This window comes from Triturus cristatus, chromosome 3_1 (assembly GCF_964204655.1).
Source record: "Triturus cristatus chromosome 3_1, aTriCri1.1, whole genome shotgun sequence".
Lineage (NCBI taxonomy): Eukaryota > Metazoa > Chordata > Amphibia > Caudata > Salamandridae > Triturus > Triturus cristatus.
Window position 1 is genome coordinate 873,478,380 of NC_140583.1, and position 20,408 is coordinate 873,498,787.

At 47.7% G+C, this 20,408-nt stretch overlaps 2 protein-coding genes across 4 annotated transcripts in view; one reads left to right on the top strand and one right to left on the bottom strand.

Annotated features, from left to right (window-relative positions):
* Nucleotides 1-8,443, bottom strand: part of PHOSPHO2 (phosphatase, orphan 2) — a 96,278-nt gene extending 87,835 nt beyond the window's left edge. Inside the window, exon 1 of the mRNA XM_085645351.1 lies at nucleotides 8,272-8,443. The gene's annotated coding sequence lies outside the window, so the exon portion shown is untranslated. The remainder of the gene's footprint in view (nucleotides 1-8,271) is intronic.
* Nucleotides 8,444-8,492: 49 nt separating this feature from the next.
* The window catches only part of CFAP210 (cilia and flagella associated protein 210), a 232,028-nt gene continuing 220,112 nt past the window's right edge, over nucleotides 8,493-20,408 (top strand). The window contains exon 1 of one of the 3 annotated variants that reach the window (XM_085645348.1): nucleotides 8,493-8,667. In XM_085645348.1, coding sequence (XP_085501474.1) covers nucleotides 8,601-8,667 — 67 coding nt within the window. In that variant the 5' untranslated portion in view covers nucleotides 8,493-8,600. Of the gene's footprint in view, nucleotides 8,757-20,408 lie in introns of all 3 variants that reach the window. The other 2 variants (XM_085645349.1, XM_085645350.1) reach the window with 2 other exon arrangements.

Here is a 20,408-nt window from a genome sequence, read left to right on the forward strand (position 1 = left end):
TCTTAAGGGCTGATTTGGCCCAGGCACAGCTTGTAGGGTTGTGGAAGGCTTGAGGGGGGGCTACTCCCTGGCTGGGACAAGGCTGAGGCCTAAGCTGAGGTAGATCAAAAGGGGGGAATACCAGTGCCCTGGCTTTCTCTCTCCACACAACCTCTCTAGGTTAGTCCCAGTTCACCCCTTGCACAGTCAGGTTGGTTTCAGCACCTCCCTAGCCCCTTAGAGCAGTCTCTCAGGTCTCCACAGGGCCTTAGGCGCCCTCTACTCCACTTACTGCCCTTTTTCCGATGTTCCGACGCCGCTGGAGTCGTGTCGACGCCGTGAGGCGGTTCCGGTTCGGTCTCGGCGGCCTCGGCACAATGTCAGTTCTTTGACGACGCCGGTAGGCGGTTCCGGTCCGATGTCGGTGGCCTCGGTTCGATCTCGACCTCCGATTCGACGGCGTCGGGCAGTCTCTTCACGATGTCGACTTCGGGCGGCTCCGGTCCGATGGCGCTCTCGGCTCCGATGACGTCGGCCGGCCTGGCCTCGATGTCGACTTCCGGCGACTCCGGGGTGCGATCCTCACCCCCGACCTCCGGTGCTCCTCCTCACAGGCTCCGGGCGACTCCGGAGTGCGATCCTCACTCCCGACCTCCGGTGCTCCTCTACCTCGGTCTCCGACGACTCCGGAGGGCGGACTTCACTCCTCCGATGACGCCGCTCGCTCGACCTCGGTTCACTTCCTCCTCGACCTCTGGTATTCCTCTCGACCCCCGTCGGCGCCCTCTCACGACCTCAGGCGGCTCCGGGTACGACGTCTGCTACTTCAGTCAGCGCCGCTTCTCCACCTCGGGCTCCAGGTCTTCAGGCTACTCGACGCCGGACTCCAGGGAAACCAGTTCTCAGGTCAGGATCTTGCTGCTTTCTGCTTCTAAGGCCTGTTCCTGCTGTTCAGGTCCTTAGGATGAGTTTTTCTGTCTTCTTCCCACACAGGGCTATAGGCTGGGATCCATCAGTAGGGACAAGTATCAAGGGTGGGTTTATGGACCCCACTCCAGGCACAAGTTTCCACCCCTGCTGCTTCACTCCTTCCTCCTTCACTGTTGTGCTCCTCTCTCTTCACCAGTCAGGTGCCAACTGCCAGCTCCAACTGCCAACTGCCTCTCTTATCCTCCCAACATTCTAAACGGTCTCCAACTGTCACAGAGTTCTGGAATCTCCTGGAATGTTCTGGAAGGTGCTGGTAGGTTCCAGTGGATGCTGGTGATGTCACAGGTGGCCACCATTTTGTGCTTCAGGCCCTCAGGCAGAAGTTTTCAGGGGTAATTAAAATGGCTCCCTGAATCTGCATCAATATGAATAATGAAAACAACTGAGGGAAAAAGGGCCAAGTCCTACACAACCCCCTTCCAGCCAAAAGCCAGGGTAGACCGATCAATGCCTTGATGGTCTTCCCTGCTTGGGGCGAGAAAAGGTGGACGCAGGCCCGCAACGGCAGGAGCACCCGCAAGTTCTCCTCCGCTCTGGAACCCAATGGTTCCCTAACAAACCTCCCTGGACCAACAAAACCACCCCACGGGGGCTCCCTAGCTAGTTGTGGCCAGGACCGGCCCCTGGGCCATCCAGATGTCTCTGGCCCGGGTGATCTCGCGGAGTGGGGGGCAGTAGCCCCAGGCCTGTAGTGCCCGTTGACCACTCCGGTCCTCCTCCTTGCAGTCCTAAACTGCCTCTGGTCCTTCCTCCTGGGATTCACACCCTTAGGCTGACCAGCCTTCAGGGGCGAGACTCTCCTCCCCCTAACTCTCCTTCTGGGGTTCCTCACCCTACCCTGCGAGGCACCCTCAGACCAACACTTCCTCCTCAGTCTAGGGCCTTGACCCCTCAACTGATCCTTCAACCTAGGGTCTAAACCCTTAGGCTGAGTCGGTGCCCGAGGCGAGACCATCCTCCCTCTGCACCCCCTTCCAGATTTCAGCACCCTCCTAACGGGAAAAGTACCCCTGGAAGTCAATTCTGGGGGGACCCTGTTAACAGAGGCCCCACCCGCCAGGTCAGGCAACCCCTGAGCCTGGCATCCCAGCCCAGGACCTAAACCCTGAAACTGGGCCAACCCCAGAACCTCAGGCGCGCTGGTTACAGTCGCCCTGGGTCCTCCTGACACTAGGGGCTCCCCTGCACTGGAGGGCACATCGGGACAGCCTAGGCTCCCAACCTGGGGCTCCCTTGCGGAACTCTCCAGGCCCTGAGACTTCGGTTGGGGCACCTCGGGACACCTCCCCGTCTCACGCCTTCCTACAGATAGGTCGTGAGGCCCTACAACCCTCTCTCCCTGGGACCTAGCTGGGCTATCTGCCACTTCTCTCACCTCGCTGGGTTGGAAGATCCCTGCACTACCCCCTTCAGGTTCACACCCCAATGCCTCCTCAGACACCCTGGTGATGTCATCCTGGGGTAAATAAACTTCTAGCTCCTGTGAAGCTTCTGGTATGCTGCCACCAGTGTCCTCGCTGGACACACTCATCTGGAGGGCACGCAGCTTCATCTCCTTCATCCAAAGCTCGTGCGCCCTCCTTTTCTCCTCCATCTCTTTCTCCAGCCTTGCTAAGTCCCATGCGAGCTGTCTTTCCTCCCTCCGGTCTGTTAACTTCCTGACTTGGGCCACAGTGTACGTTTCTAGATTCTCTAGTACAAACTCCATCTTGCCCACTCAGGTTAGAGGACAGGTTTTGTGCAGTAACAATGTAGGGTGGTACCTTTAGTAATACCTCCTCCCACCACCAGAGTAAATTTGGAAAAAACAAAAACCCACAATTAGGAAGGCCGCTTTGAGAAAACTCCCGGTGTAGGCCTATGGACTACCCACAGTTATTGTTGAGTATATGTAGGCACAGCTCTATCCCACCACTGAACACCAATTTATGTTGGAAAACCACACTCCCACACTAGAAGGGGTGGTGGTGGTCTTCCGGACACACTGTGGTAGCTTGGCTCGAGTGGTCAGGAAACAGGCGCAGTGCTAAGCATACAATATACCCATACAATAACCATGCGTGCATCCGTTCCAAAAACGACTCTACACCGTAAAAATTATGAAAATATTCTTCTTTATCTTTTTCTCTTAGTTGCTGATTGGAAAAATAAATAGGTCAATCACAATATACAAGTTTCAATTAGTGCAGGTCAAATAAATATTTGCTGTTTGATGAAATAAATAGGGGTGATCATAAATAACAGGGCATAAATACAAGTGCAATATATACAGACAATTAAATACTTTGAGGCAATAAATACTGTACCAATAAATATTGTACACCATCAAGTCCTGTGGACCTATAAATATAGTGCAGCAATAAATAGGTAAAAATTCAATAAATACAGTACCCCCAATAAATAATTAAAAGTATACAGCCACACTCATGTAATCAGATGACACTTCAATTCTTAAGGGCTGATTTGGCCCAGGCACAGCTTGTAGGGTTGTGGAAGGCTTGAGGGGGGGCTACTCCCTGGCTGGGACAAGGCTGAGGCCTAAGCTGAGGTAGATCAAAAGGGGGGAATACCAGTGCCCTGGCTTTCTCTCTCCACACAACCTCTCTAGGTTAGTCCCAGTTCACCCCTTGCACAGTCAGGTTGGTTTCAGCACCTCCCTAGCCCCTTAGAGCAGTCTCTCAGGTCTCCACAGGGCCTTAGGCGCCCTCTACTCCACTTACTGCCCTTTTTCCGATGTTCCGACGCCGCTGGAGTCGTGTCGACGCCGTGAGGCGGTTCCGGTTCGGTCTCGGCGGCCTCGGCACAATGTCAGTTCTTTGACGACGCCGGTAGGCGGTTCCGGTCCGATGTCGGTGGCCTCGGTTCGATCTCGACCTCCGATTCGACGGCGTCGGGCAGTCTCTTCACGATGTCGACTTCGGGCGGCTCCGGTCCGATGGCGCTCTCGGCTCCGATGACGTCGGCCGGCCTGGCCTCGATGTCGACTTCCGGCGACTCCGGGGTGCGATCCTCACCCCCGACCTCCGGTGCTCCTCCTCACAGGCTCCGGGCGACTCCGGAGTGCGATCCTCACTCCCGACCTCCGGTGCTCCTCTACCTCGGTCTCCGACGACTCCGGAGGGCGGACTTCACTCCTCCGATGACGCCGCTCGCTCGACCTCGGTTCACTTCCTCCTCGACCTCTGGTATTCCTCTCGACCCCCGTCGGCGCCCTCTCACGACCTCAGGCGGCTCCGGGTACGACGTCTGCTACTTCAGTCAGCGCCGCTTCTCCAACTCGGGCTCCAGGTCTTCAGGCTACTCGACGCCGGACTCCAGGGAAACCAGTTCTCAGGTCAGGATCTTGCTGCTTTCTGCTTCTAAGGCCTGTTCCTGCTGTTCAGGTCCTTAGGATGAGTTTTTCTGTCTTCTTCCCACACAGGGCTATAGGCTGGGATCCATCAGTAGGGACAAGTATCAAGGGTGGGTTTATGGACCCCACTCCAGGCACAAGTTTCCACCCCTGCTGCTTCACTCCTTCCTCCTTCACTGTTGTGCTCCTCTCTCTTCACCAGTCAGGTGCCAACTGCCAGCTCCAACTGCCAACTGCCTCTCTTATCCTCCCAACATTCTAAACGGTCTCCAACTGTCACAGAGTTCTGGAATCTCCTGGAATGTTCTGGAAGGTGCTGGTAGGTTCCAGTGGATGCTGGTGATGTCACAGGTGGCCACCATTTTGTGCTTCAGGCCCTCAGGCAGAAGTTTTCAGGGGTAATTAAAATGGCTCCCTGAATCTGCATCAATATGAATAATGAAAACAACTGAGGGAAAAAGGGCCAAGTCCTACAGAGAGTTTATGACGAACCCCAGATAATCTATCTATCGTCTGGGTAGGGCACAGAACAGATTTGTTTTCGTTGATCACAAACCCCAGGTTTTGTAAGATACGGATGGTCATGCGCAACTGCTGAGCTGCCAAAAAGTGGAGATTGCGCCATAATGAGAATGTCGTCTAGATAGACTATCATGCGAACCCCCTGTTCCCTGAGGTAAGCTATCACTGGCTTCAGAACCTTGGTGAAGCACCACGGTGCCGAGGAAAGTCCGAAAGGAAGGACCAAATATTCGTACCACCGGTTCCGCCATTGAAACTGAAGAAATCTTCGATGTGGGGAAAATATGGGAATGGACAGATAAGCGTCTTTCAGGTCCAGACGGACCAACCAGTCCTCTTGTTTCAGGAGATCTGCCAAAAGATGGATACCCTCCATCTTGCAATGCTTGTAAGTCATGTAATGGTTGAAGTCTTTTAAATTTAGTACCAACCTGTAACCTCCGCCCTTCTTCTGCACCAGAAAAATATTGCTGCAGAAACTGCGAGGGCCCTCGTCGCAAGGCGCTATTGCGTGTTTCTGCAGCAATCCTTCGATTTCGGAATCTTTAAAATCGAACTCTTGTTGGGAAAAAGAAAGCTGTCTGGGCCGATGGGCCTGATAGGGAGTCTGGAAAAAATCTAGATGGATACCCTGAACTGTTTGCAAGACCCAGGCATCCTGAGATAGTTGAACCTAATTGTGATAGAAAAACTGAGTACGTCCCCCCAGGGGTAGAAGGAAGAGCTCCGGGGCACTCACCTGTAGATTCGGTGTTCTGGAAGCCTCCCCGATAAGATCCTCTATTAAAGCGTCGCTTGTTGAAGCGCTGCCTGGTGGGGTAGAAGGTTCCTTCACGGGTAGAGTCTCACTCTCCCCTGCCACGACCGAAATCTCCTCTCTGAGGACCTTGTGAAAACTGACGGCCAAACGAGCGTCCCCGGACTCGTCTGGCCCTGTTGAAATCCCCAGCCTGAAAAACTCGCTTTATTCCTGACTGCGCCTTATCCAAGGTCGTGAATGTGCCCACATATTTGGCCACATCCTTGACGAAACGGTCCCCAAAAAGGTTTCCGTCCGCCAAGGGTCCAGGTTCTGCTGCTGCCAACTCAGTTAGGGTAGAGTCCATGCGCATGAGTATGGATTTGCGCCGCTCTGTGGAAATGGCGCAGTTGACATTACCCAGAAGGCATATGGCTCGTTGGGTCCAACCCGCCAACACATGGGAATCTATAGTGTTCCCCGATTCTTGAGCTTCCAAGGCCATTTCCAGAATCTTGGCCAGAGGGCCGACTACATCCAAGAGCTTATCCTGGCACCCTCGCCAGGCGCGATCGATACCTTTCTTGGGGTGCTTCGCGAACTTCTTGAGGAAGGTCAAAAGGCTAGAGGCAATCTCAGGGGTTACGGCCACTTTATCCGAGATGTCAGGACGAGGGCATTCGGAGCGTAGTCTGTTGTGCACCTCCTTATCAAAACTCTTGCGGAGATTTTCATGCAAATACGCCGCCACCTCATGGGCGGGCAGCCAATTCGAGGATCTGGGATGGACGATGTCAGCGGGGTTAAATGTAAATGGAGTAGGGGATTGCTTGTGGAACCTCCACATTTTTGGATTTCTTCGTTCTCTTCTTAGGAGGAGAATCGTCAGGGGTATCAGAACTGGATCTGTATCGGAATCCTGACCCTTATCTTTGTCAGCATCGGGACAAGGAAGCGAAGAGTAAGAGGCAGAATGAGGTCACGGCTTAGGCTGGGAACCGTCTGTGGGAGCCCCTGCTGGGGCAGTGAAGCCATGGCGCTTCGCAAACCTCTCCAGTTGCTTGGTTTTAGGTTTCAACGCAGTAGCTAGCGCTTGCTGCACAGTTCCCGGAGCTGCTTTCTCCAGGGCCTTGTTGACCGACTCCTGGACCGAGGCGTCCAGAGCCTCAACAATATTCTCTTCAATGGAAGAGGTACCCACTTCCTCCTCATATAAGGTATCATCCTCCTCATAATGAACCCAATTCTCCATTGCTGAACCAAATTTATAAATATACTTGCTCATCAGGCAAGTAGTAAGGAGGAGTAAGGGGGAGCCAACCCACAGCACAGATCAGGAAAAAAGGTACCTAGCTCCTCAGCATAAGCTGTATCACAGTTCTTTCAGCCCTCAGGGTGTAGTGGAGCCAAAGAGCCAATAATGTCCAAGGAGGTGTGCTCCCTCCAGGCCCAAATCGTTTTTACAGCCAGACAGGCGTAAGGCAATGCTCAGAGGTGAAGATCCCGGTGGAATAACCAAAAACGAAAGAAAAACGGGCAGTATCGACGTGCGTAGCCCAATCCTACCAAAATATAGCCCAATTGGGCTACATACGTGGAAACGTGACAAAAAACGAAAGTGACAGGCTCCAAGCGCACCGGCTGATGAGGGGAGCCTCGTGCTATAATTTATTGCATTGGAAACACCGCCGTGAGCTGAGCGGTACCATTACTTTGCCAGAGATGAATGTTATGCAGAAGCGCTTGAAGCTCTAACAAACGAAGCGGGCAGAACACCCGGAGAGTCAGCTGTGCTTAGCGCAAAACACGCGCACTCAAAACAATGCGCTCAAGTCCGAGCGGGCTGTCTGGCACGTAAAATAGTCAGCACTCCCAGCGGGAGTGTCCCAGCGCCCCGAGGGCTAGCACAATAATCGCACAGCAAAGCGGATGAAATAAATACACTTTAAATACATAAACATGAAGCAGCGTGGGCTGTAGAGTATAATAAAAGCATCACTAATATTTGAATCAAGATAAAACTCTAGAGCACTTAACTTTCTGCGTGAACAGCAAAGAAAGAGGACAGGTTCCGGTGTTGGTGGCTCTTATGGGGCATTGCAGGATGTGATGTAATACATGCATCATGGGAAATGTAGTTTTTGTTTACATAATACAAGTTTTCATTGGCTGCTGTGAGTAGCAATAAATAGAAAGAGAAGCATAATACGAAGCCTCCGGTGCTGTAATAGAATCCACAAACCCTGGGTACCTTTAGAATCCCCATGGTGTTGGAAAAAGGACGCAGATTTGGCGTGGATACCATACGTAGTAAAAAAGTTACACGGGCATAAGCGCAAACTACCCCAAATAGCCAAAAAAAGGCTTAGCACAGGGGGGGGAAAGGCCTAGCAGCGAAGGGGTTAATTAACACCAATATTATTATATAGATAGTTCTTTGCTTACACAAAAATACAAATCCATTCCATGCTATCTTCTAGTAATATTTCAAATGAACATAAAACAACATTCTTTTAAAGCCAGACCCATATGCATTGCCTGTGCTTGTTACATTTAAAAGGGTTAAAAATGGTGCTCTCGTAACCTTTCATGTTTTACAATTATACCTCACACACCCCCCCCCCCCCCCCCCCTCCCCCCTTTCTTTTCTGAAAGCCCTCCGTTTTAACAGATCCTACGCGGTCTTTACCTTTCTGCTCGCTCAAGCAGTCCCCGCCGTCGGGCACATTCCTTCTCCAGGGTCAGAGTGCAACAAAAGTGGTGTATTATCTTGAAGCTGTCACAGCCTAAATTCAATCCTTTTAGCTAGGTACTAGTTCTTCGCTGGCTGTAACACTGCGCAAGCGTCACCTCCAAAGGCTACGTATTTATCACGTGACACAACACGTCCTTGCAAGTCACTTCCTGGGAATGGATTTGGTTCTCACAACACCAGGCATCGTGGTTGCTAGGCAACGAGCTCTTTGAGGCAACAGAACGCGGCGAGGTGTCTCTTGGGCAGAGGAGTACCTGTCTGCGATGGGCACCATGTCGGCCACGGAGGTGCAGTACGGTCGGAGGAAAGGTCTTAGCCGGGCCTGCTCAGGTGAGAGCACAATAAGATAACGGCAGCGTCTGGGACACGGACAGCCCACGGTATAGGGAGCCCGAAAGCCTCGAAAACGAGATACGAAGGTGCAACACCTCATCTAAATAATGAATTCATCCCGAATGCATTTATGCTTTTACACAGTTTATATTAGTTTCACTAGTTTTGTGTTGATTGTAACTTTTTTTTTTAAAGGAATGACAAAGCCAATATGCATGGTTTTTAAAAAGTAAAAATAGTTTCTTCATTTATTGGCGAGGTTATGTGTTGGATGAGTGAGTGAACTTATAGTCGAATTGTTCAGTTAACGAGTGTTTGGATAAGTGAATGAAAAATAGTGACCGCATGAATGAGTGAATACGTTCAGGGATGGTTGGGGTGGGGGGCAGGGTGTTGTGAAGTGACAACGCAGGAGATTTCAGGTAAGTTGAAGATACCGACTTTTATTGGAGCCAGCAGCGTAACGGACACCTCACAGCTCAGCTGACCAGGGAGCCAACTGACTAAAACAGAATGTCCATTACCATAACAACAATAGAATTACAGGAAAGAATGTAAAGAGGTCTAAGAAAGGAAAGGAAAGAAGGGCTAACATAATAATTCTAAGTACAACACATCTTCCTCCTTTAACAGAACAAAAGAGATAAAGAAGTAGAAGTTAAGTCATAAATTATCAAACAAAATCCCTTAAAAATGCAGGTGGTTAAACTTCTAACAACTTGAGAATTTTCTTCATTTACATCAGTGGAAACATGGCTCTGAAAACGATTTATATCACCATTTCCACCACCCCTCTCATTAGCTTCTGGAGAAAACGTAGTAAGAGTCAAAATCCCGAGCCAACAAGTAGCCACTGTTAGCCACTGTTAGTACTGACATTCTTGTCCTGAGAAACAATGTTTTTTAGGTGAGGAGAACAAATCTCTGTTGCTTGAATCGCCTTTTGGTATAAGGCTACACAACGCAAATTCCATCTTTTAGCATTCTCCAAGACTACAAAATGTGGAAAAACACACTTAACTTTAAAAGGGCCCTTGAACTTAGAAAGACCTTTATTTATCCTCCCTGATTTGATCTTGACTAGATCGCCCTTAATAAAACGAGGACCTCTGATACCAGTATCAAAATGTTTTGCTGCACTTGGCTGTCCTCCTCTAGTTACCCACTCCTTGATCCAAGATGGGACCAATTTGGAACCTGGAGGTCTTCCCCGCATGAGTTCAAAGGAGGATTTGTCACAGTGATTGAGTTTAGTGGTACGATAAGCCCAAACCATTTCCTCCACCATGGTCTGAGCAACACTACCACTAACACATGCCATTTGAATGATCCCTTTAACAACACAATTTGCTCTCTCACACAAACCATTCCCCTGTGGGTTGTACAAGGAAGTACAATGATGCACAGCACCACACTTTGTGAGAAAAGATTTTATGTCACGTGAAGTTAGCTGTGTAACATTGTCGGTGATGATAATAGAAGGAAAACCCTCTGCATGAAACAGAGAATTTAAACATGAAATAGTGCTCTCAGTGGTGATGTCTCTAACAAATTATACACTCAACCACGTAGAAAACACATCAATGACCACAATGGCGAACCTATTGCAAGAAGGAAGTTCGTCCATCGGACCAAAAAAGTCTAAACAAATGCTATGCTATACCATGCTTTGCCTGGGTCACTGATATGACCCAACACAGTTTTAGACCCTACTTTGAGTCTTTTCTCGCCTTCTTTGCAGACCATGCAATTCTCTACCCAGGAAGTCACCTGTTCATCCTTTCCCGGCCACCAAAAGTTATCTTTGAGACAGCTTTGGATTAAAGTCTGTCCCAAATGTCCTTCGTGAGAAAGAGCTAATAAATTGGACCTTAAGCCAAAAGGTGGAACAAACCTGTCCCCACGCATAAGTACATTTGAACCACAAACAGACAATTCTTCCAAAATTTTGACAAAAGGACGTATCATCACAGTCAAACAACTTTCACGCCTGGAACCCAACTTGATGAAGTCTACAACAGCCTTAAGAACATTATCAGCTTCCATTTCTCTGCACCAATCTTCACAAGTAAATGTTCCTTCATCAACCATGACCACATCTACCACATCTTGGAGTGAAGCAACAGAACCTGCTTCACCAGAAGCCGTGATGGCTGGGCCATCAACCGTTTCCCATTTGAGAGGCAACGTAGAAAGACAATCTGCCTGGTGTTTTTTCCACCCTTGAATGTGTGTGTGTTTGATCTGGCACCATTGGCGTGGGTCTCCCTGCCATTTTTTGCTTTTGTCCCCTCTGTGTTTGCTGGTGTTAGATGCTCTGGGCGCTGTGCCACTGCCATTCAGTGCCACAGCGCAAATGCTCCCTATTGTAAATTGACTGTATGAATTGGTATAATCCTAAATGACCCAAGGAACATGATAGGAAAGTCAAATTTAGTATGCCTGAGATCCAAATATTAAAGAGCATCTTTAGTGACGATTATTTTTATATTCTGTGTTTAAAACTACCACTTTTGGGAAGTAGGTATTTTCTTGCCTGTATTGGCTGTCTGGTTTTAGAGGGTCAGGGCAGGCTGAGACCGACCGGGATTAAATAGAGAGATCTGCTGTTGGAGTATGGGGAGGGGTGACCCTTTGATCTGAGCAAGGCTGTGCCTGGCAAGGCGAATGATGGCTCCACCTCCCACTGTGCGTCTGATGGCAGACCCCCTCTCCCTGAAAGGCAGGATGTAGCCTCATAAATAAAGTGCTCCAGGACGACACCAAACTGGTTCTGGGTGGGTTCAGTGATTTGTGACTTTTTGAGAACAAAGACTTTTGGGGTATAAAGATCTGTGCTGAAACCCCTACACGGTGCATTACTTCTGGATGTCAAGATGAACCACTGTCCGTGTAACGAGAGGGAAAGGACTTTGAAACTTTCATCCATCTTGCTGAAGCAACCAAGGGCCTGATTTGAGCTTGCAGACTGCTGAAGTCTCAGGGACATGAGACTTCACCCATCAACCGTCCGAATTTCTATTTGAGAGAATTCTACTCGCAGGTGAGGCCTCTGTTGAGAATTACAGAGCCTCTGGTTCTTCTGAGGGTAACGCAGGCTGAAAGTCATCACATCGCTATTGTGTGCCGCCGCAGCTGAAGAGCTGTTGCCGCCGAGAGCCTGCATTTGCCTGAGTTACCAAAGTCATCGTGATCGCTATCGTGGGCCGCCGCAGCTGAGGAGATGTTGCCGCTGAGAACCCTGCATTTGCCTGTGTTACCAAAGTCATCGTGATCGCTATTGTGGGTCGCCGCAGCTGAGGAGCTGTTGTCGCTGAGAGCCCGCCTTGGCCATCCTACGAGAATCATCTCTATCACTATTGTGGGCCGCTGCAGCTGAGGAGCTGTGCCGCTGTGTGCCCGCATTTGCCGTCCTACGAGAATCATCGCTATCGCTATTATGGGCAGCTGCAGCTGAGGAGCTGTGCCGCTGAGTGCCCGCATTTGCTGTCCCACGAGAATCATCGCTATGGTGGGCTGCTGCAGCTGAGGAGCTGTGCCGCTGAGTGACCACACTAGTCACCACTTCGAGGATCTTGTATCACCTGCGGGTGCCGCTGGGTGCCCGCCTTAAAGTCCCGTCCCAGGATTATCATGAGTGCACGCCGCGGACCGCTACAACGGGGAGCTGTGGCCGCTGCGAGTCCGCCTGTCATCACCGCGGCTTCCTTGTGAGGCTGCGTGCCGTGCCCCTTTAAATCTCAGGTATATTGTGCATCACCGGGTCGCGTGGACCCCCGCCTTGAACTAAGTTTTTCCCACACGCATTTTGAGTGCCTCTATTGCTTTTGAAGTGAACCTGTAATTATGTACATTGTGGTTTCTTGATCGCTTTTGAGCCTTGTGTTAAGCCTATATAAAGATACTTATTTTTCTATATCTACTTGTGTGGTGTCCCTTTGTAGTGTCTTCACTGCGTTATTGTGTATGGTCGTAAATGCTTCATACACTGCCTCTGAGATAGGCCTGTCTGCTCGTGCTACGTTACCACAGGGTTGAGCAGGGGTTATCAAAGGGTGTAGCCCCTTACTCTGACTTAGGAAGAAGGATCCCTATTTGGACATCAGCGCCAGCCGCTGCCAACTAGAGATCCCCATTTCTAACAGTGTGATTTCATACTCGTATTCCTGTAGCCTGGGTGCAAGTCTAGCCAACCTTGCAGAGCCCTTACCTGCACCTCCTGGAGACAAAATTCTAACCAAAGGTTTATGGTCAGTCGTCAGTATAAATGTCAGGAAGCAAATTAATCACATGTAGGTATCAAGGTACCAAATTAATACCATTGTTTGTAGTAAATGCAAAAGGCACAGCGCCATCGTAAAACCATCTACCAACAACCTGTGGTTGAATGTTGGATAGGTGGGACAAGTCTTAAGATGGCTACCACGTTAGTTACCTTTGTAAATAGTTTTGTGTGGTGACCTGAATTCTCGGTGGACTTGAATGCTCGAGCCACGAGATTGCGCAGTCATCTGCGCACTTCAATTTTTCCTGTGAGAAGAGAAGTTCGTCTTGAGTTCGCTCCGTGAATAGAGTTTACGGGAGCGCTACATCTCAGTTTCCAGTGTCCGTTTGAGATCCTGTTAAGAGACCTTTGTTCCGGTGAGGTTTCACATCAGTTTTCGAGTTTATTTGAAAATTCCTTATTTCGAGAGGTGAACTCTGAAAGACGCTCCTCGTCTTTCTGTCAGCTCCTTGTGAGTACTTGTGGAAGTACTGAGTCTAGATATCCATTCTGAGTATAGAAGAGGCAAGTTTGAAGTACTAAATAACCGGCAGCATTCAAGTAAGACTCAACTAATTAGCTCAACCGCTTCAGCCAAGAACTTGAACTTGAGCTCAGTTCCTTCGCTGCCTCCTTGTGTCCTCTCCTTACTCTTCCTTCTTGTCTTCCCTCCCTTTATCCTTTTTGCGCGTTCCCGTCTGATGCAGCCCTGGAATTTGCATAAGCTGTATAATTAGAACTGTATGGAACAACGAAAAGATAAAAACTAACAAGTACTTTCAATTATCTTGTAACATTTGCAAACTGGGATACTTCAGCACAGAATAGGGAACCTGAGTTGAATCCATAGGTAGGAATTGTGAAATTGTACATACCATTATGGGGAGGGAAGGCGGTGATGTTTATAATCAGTTATATCTCCTGTGTGCACTAGGTATCCCTGATGAGAGAATAACTGTGGCAGAAGATCTACAAAGAAGATAGAAGAGAGGCAATACTCTTGCAGAACCTGGTTGGGGGGTAGTTAGGCTCTCAAGTAAGGCAGGTTTAGCGTTTTAGAGAGAAAGTTGTTTTAAGTTTGTCTCCATCTGTGCATTAGGAATTCTCCCCATCATACCAGTGGAGCATACTAGAAGACTCCTTTGAAGAAGAGGGAATCCAGGATCAGTCGGAGTGTCTCTTCTCTGCCCCTAACCCCTTTCCCCCTTTCTAGAGCAGCTGCAATTACAAGCAGTGTGTTCTGGGAAGAGGGCATTGGGACTTAGCAACATTCTGCCTCTGTGGAGAATTCAGCGCTTGACAATAAACCTTGTACCCCAGAGATAGCTGCGAAAGTATTCTACACCCCAGGCTGCTGCGAGTGCCTCCCTTCCTATCACAGAATAATTTTGCTCAGAGGTAGTAAGTGTCCTTGAAGCAAATACAACCCCCCAAACCGGTGGCACTAGCATCGACCATCACAACAGACTTAAGTTTTATGTCGAAAGGTGCCAGAACATCAGCTTTACAAATCTCGATTTTGATGTTATTAAAACAAGAAGCATGTTGTTCACCCCACTCAAATTTTGCACCTTTTTTTAGCAACTGTCGTAAACATAAAGTTTTGTCCGAAAAGAATTGTACAAACTTGGAATAGTACTCTATGAGACCCATAAATGATCTCAATTGATCTTTATCCGTGGGTGCAGGAGCCAGCTCAATAGCACTTAACAAATTCTTCCTGGGTTTTTTACCTAGTGCTGAGCTCTCATGCCCCAAATATTCAATCTGTTCCACCAAGAAAGAGCATTTCTACTTATGCAACGTGAGGCCAACATCTGCAATTCTCTGTAACTCTGATTTAAGGACTTGGTTGTGTTCAGAGCCAGAACTTCCAAACACGAGGATATCGTCTTGAAAGAAAACTGCCTTATCTATACCTTTGAAAATATCTGTGACCATACGTTGGAACACACTAGTGGCAGATGATAAGCCAAAAGGCAGTTGTGTAAACTGAAAAGTGCCTTCAGTGGTGATAAATGCCGTTGGGTGTTTAGAACTCTCGTGCAATCTGATCTGATGGTATGCACTCTTAAGGTCAAGTTTCGAGAATAATTTTGCGTCTTTCAAGGTGGACACTAACTTGTTTATATTAGGCAAAGGAAAGGTGTCCGCAACTACACACTTGTTAAAAGACCTCAGGTCTACACAAAATCTTAGTTTGCCATTAGCCTTCTTGGTGATTACCACCGGAGATACCCAATCGGAGGCTTCCACAGGGTCAATGACTCCACCATCTAACATGACTTTAATAAGAGATTTCACGTCATCCCTGACCATTAATGGTACTCTCCTCAATTTGTGTTGAACCGGAATAGCGTTTTTTTGATAACACAATTTTGTGGACATAACCTTTGAGTAGGCCCAACTCTTCTCCAAACACTATGTCAGCCCCTCTAAGAATGTCATCTAAACTTTCATCATCCACCACCATAACCTGAGAGGACGCTCTAGGATTTACAATTATGTGTGGATCGTATTGGTGGATCCATCCTAAAATGGGAGGTCCATCCTCCCTTACATATATCTTTCCTTTGGTGGATCTATTAGAGATTGTAATCTGAGCTACAAAATACCCTATCAAATTTATGGACTCTTCTTGATAACCTGCTAGAGAAATATCTTTGGGAAACAACGATCTCCCTCCCCACTCGTGGTCAAACATTGTTTGGGGAATAATGGTATATCTAGAGCCAGTGTCTACCACGAGTGACACCTGTTGACCATCAACTATAAACAAAGCTTTAGGTCTGTTTCTTCTCTTATCTTCGTCCACAGGTTCATCAAAATCATCAACACTAAGTATTCTGTCATGTAAGTCTCTCTTCCAGACTTCACAATCTTGGATCGAAGCAACTCTGGGACGTGATTTAGATATGCACATTTTAGCAAAATGGCCTAGGCGACCACACTTAAGACACTCCTTGTTTGATGCAAAACAGAATTTAGAATCTGATGCATGACCACTACTACCACATATAGAACAAAACTTTGTAAACGATTTAGTAAAAGGAACGTTTTTCTTATTGCTAAATTTGCTTTTGTTTTTGAGTAGTGCTACATTGCTGGAATCGTAGTTTCTTAGATCACTACCCTCGCAAAAATGGTCGCCTGAAATTTCAGCAACTTCATGACTTGTTCTACCACCTTAGCTAGGTCAATGGCTACTTTTAACCGTCCATAACCTTTCTTGGATTTGTTTGTTATTACATTGAACCATTAGTTGGTCTCTTATTAATACATCTGACATACCACCGAATTTGCACTTAATGGAAAGTTCCCTTAATCTGGAAACAAACTCATCGACGATGGTTTCATCGCTCTTTTGATGATGAGTATAAAATTTAACGCGATTCATCACTAAATTTTCTTCTTTTGCATATCTCACTTCAAGTCTACACACAGCTTCTTTATACTCATCTGGCAAGGGTTCCGCATTGGCTTGAAGAGCCTGAGGAAGATATCTGAAAATCCTTTGCTCCTCTTTACCCAGGGTACTGAGTCAAAGTGCCTTTTTCCTTTTTGCACTGAACTCCTGGCCATCTAAAGCATCTAAATAATTTTCGAACATGACTAGCCAGTCTTTCCATGGTACAGAAGGACAGCCAGGTTGTTGTAAGAAATGAGGAGGGAGGACAACAGATACCTGTGGAATAGACATTGTGATAAAAGGAAATTATATATAAAATATCAAGAAATCACAAGTAACAGGTGTGCACATCACTGTGAATGACGTGCACTTAAAGAATGAAAAGAATAAAAATGTCACAGGTGTGCATGCAACCGTTGAGTCACACGCTGAGGCAGAAGTAAAATATAAATGTAGTATTGTAAAGTACCTGAGGTGTGCGTGTCACCGTTGAAACACACGCAGATTATGCTGAGGAAGTCACCTGAAGATGCGGATAGTGTCTGTATCACAGTTGACATCAACGAACGCTGGACGTGTAGAATGATGAGCCGTAGGAACTTCGTGCCGGAATTGGGCAAAAATGAAAGAAATTGACTGATTTACGTTGCGAGGCTCAGTTGCCGTGGAAACGATGAGCTATTCAGCTGATGTCTATGTGAAAACAAAGACCCAAGATGGCCGCTTCACGTAACATCTTTATGTCAAGCCTGAGCTGCACCGCTAACTCCTGAAAGGCCAAAGCTTTCTTCCAAGATGGCCGTCGTACGTAAACACGTAATGACGTGTGCAAAGGACCCAGATGATGACATCACCATGCTTGAAGAGGGTATTGTCACTTCAAAGTAATCTCACCCCAAATGAAATTCAGGAGTGCGTCGTGGGGCAGGGCTCCGAAGTGTCCACTGCTGTTCTCTCCGATGCTTGACAGATGTACTGCAGAAGTTTGCGTACTGCCGAGAGTATTTCTGGTCAGCATGTAGTGGATTTAAGTCGGGAGTCTCGTGATGAGCACGCAGAAGTAGTCGCCAAAATATGTTGTGAAGTGACTACGCAGGAGACTTCAGGTAAATTGAAGATACTGACTTTTATTGGAGCCAGCAGCGTAACCGATACCTCACAGCTGACCAGGGAGCCAACTGACTAAAACAGAATGTCCATTACCATAACAACAATAGAATTACAGGAAAGAATGTAAAGAGGTCGAAGAAAGGAAAGGGAAGTAGGGCTAACATAATAATGCTAAGTACAACTCAGGGCTTCGTGTGGGGCCAAGGGCAGTGTATTCTATTGTATTGTAGCATTTATAAAGCACTTACTACATCTATGTGGGGCGCTAAAGTGTCTGCTACGGGGTAGCAAGCTACGCCATGTAGGGTGTGTGGTTGGAACGATGTTGTCTTTGTTTTGATCCTAATTTGAAAGTGTTTCCATGTCCCCCGTGATCAGGAGCATCGTCTCACTTAAATTAACCCCAAAGATGAAAAATAAAATGGTAATTCATTACCATTTTATTTTTCATCCTCCTGTCCTGAAACCTCTAACCCAGCTGTTTTAAGACAACTGGGTTAGAGTAAGTGTAGGCCTCCAGGGTGCTGGGGAGCGCTCAGTGAGGCTGCTCCCTCCCATTCGAGCGCTGCTCTCACAGCATGAGAGCAGCTACAGGATTGGTGCCTGCACTGCAGCATCCAGTAACTTTGAAGAGGTCCGGAGCGGAGGACGTCGACTTCGGTTCAGGTAAGTTATATTTATTTATTTTTTTACTTATAGAGCGCCCGAATCACCCCATAAGGGTATCTCCGCGCTAGGACTGCAAAAGTGAGCTAAGGAGGGACCATCAGAACAGCGAGGTTTTCAACAGCTTTCTGAATGCCAGATAATCCGCCTAGGAGGGTGTTTTTAAAGCGCAGGACTTGGAGCAGTGCTTTAGCTCCAGAGCGGAGGGGTCTGGTGGGAACATAGTTAACAAATTTATAGTTTAGGTAGCTGGGGCCTAGGTTGTTCAATGCTTTGTATGCCATACAGCAGATCTTAAATTTAATCCTCTTCCGTATGGGCAACCAGTTTAGTTTTTGAAGCAGAGGTAGTGATGCAGTTCTTTTGGGGGCAATGGTCACCAGTCGGGCCTCGGTGTTCTGAACCACCTGGAGTTTGTTTAAGGAACTTTCATTGGCTGAGATCAGCAGCGTGTTACAATAGTCCAAGCGGCTTAGGACTAGTGCCTGGATCAAGGTTTTCCTAGTTGATAGTGACAGGAAAGGGAAGACTCTTCTGAGTATGCAGAGGCTGTGGAAACATGCTCCAGTGGTAGAGGAGGCATGATCTCCCAATGTGAGTTTGTGGTCCAAATGAACTCCAAGGTTTTTTACCACCTGTTTGGGACATGGGGTAGGACCTAATTCCTCTGGCCACCAGCTAGGGGACCATTTCACAGTGGCTTCACCAAATAGCATAATCTACGACTTAGCTGCATTGAGTTGAAGAAAATTGACTTTCATCCACTCCGCTATGGCCTTCATTCCTTCTGCAAAGGTGTTCTGAATGTTGGAATCGGATTTGTCAAATGAGAGGAGCAGTTGGGTGTCATCAGCGTAGCTTATGGCGATAAATCCCAACTTCCTCAGCAGTCTCGCCAAGGGAGTAACATAGATGTTAAACAAGGTGGGGCTCAAACATGAGCCGCAGGGTGGCAGAGTACCACGGTGCCTGGCGTTATTTTATGTTTATGTGGCACTGTCTCAAAGGAGCTAAGCTGTCCATAGTGGATAATAGGCTGGAATTGAAGGAGGCTAGGTGTTATTCTACATTGTCCGTTTCAGAGTGTTTGGGACACAATAGATTTGATTAATGTGATGGGGAGAGAACACCATCACTGTGATTGACGATCTAAGATAAGATGCATTATGGGGAGTGTAGGCAGGAGTGATTACACCGGGGTTGAGCGAACGGTAATGACAGGCTAAACTCAGGAGGCGTGGCAACTCGAGAGTAGTTAAATCAGGTGAAAACAATGGCGCGCATTACAACGCTGCCATTCAGAGGGAAAAGTGGTGAAAAACCAGTAAACAGAACGAAGTTGCACAGGTATGGGACTGAGTGTAAGGGATTCTCGGGGTAGATTAGAGGGAATGTAAAAGCAGAGACAAAAAAGTAGAATAACGATGTAGCAGAGGGGTAGTCATGCAAAGAGAAGGTGGGTTCAGGTTGTATGGTAAAAAGGGTGGCACTATTATTTCTTCATGTTTAGACATGGTAGGATTGTAGCTACCGTATTAGAGGGAAAGCGCCATACACGGGTTTACTCGATATACAGCACAGTTTTGGCATGCTAGGTATATAGGTTTGAAACCAAATTGTAACAGTCACGTTCTTTTATTTTTTAGTGAACCCCTGAGGAAGGGCTTTGAAAGCCCGAAATGCATTGGGTATTATATTCACTAGCAATTGAGGATGTTTTACGTATTTTGACGTGCCTGGAAAAAGGCATGGATGTGCATATCCATGGCATGAGAAGCTTTGAAAATACGTAAATGCCAATCACGTGTGGAAAGAACAAATAAAATGAAACTAAATTGAAAGCTTTGGATTACATGGATTATTTTTGGATTAATGTGAACGGAAAAGAAAGACATAAATCATCCATCAGGTGACATTCAGCTGTGCCCCTGGATCTGGAGTGCAAGTTCGCTCCATACTTGAACCCAGTGGTAGAGGAGGCATGATCTCCCAATGTGAGTTTGTGGTCCAAATGAACTCCAAGGTTTTTTACCACCTGTTTGGGACATGGGGTAGGACCTAATTCCTCTGGCCACCAGCTAGGGGACCATTTCACAGTGGCTTCACCAAATAGCATAATCTACGACTTAGCTGCATTGAGTTGAAGAAAATTGACTTTCATCCACTCCGCTATGGCCTTCATTCCTTCTGCAAAGGTGTTCTGAATGTTGGAATCGGATTTGTCAAATGAGAGGAGCAGTTGGGTGTCATCAGCGTAGCTTATGGCGATAAATCCCAACTTCCTCAGCA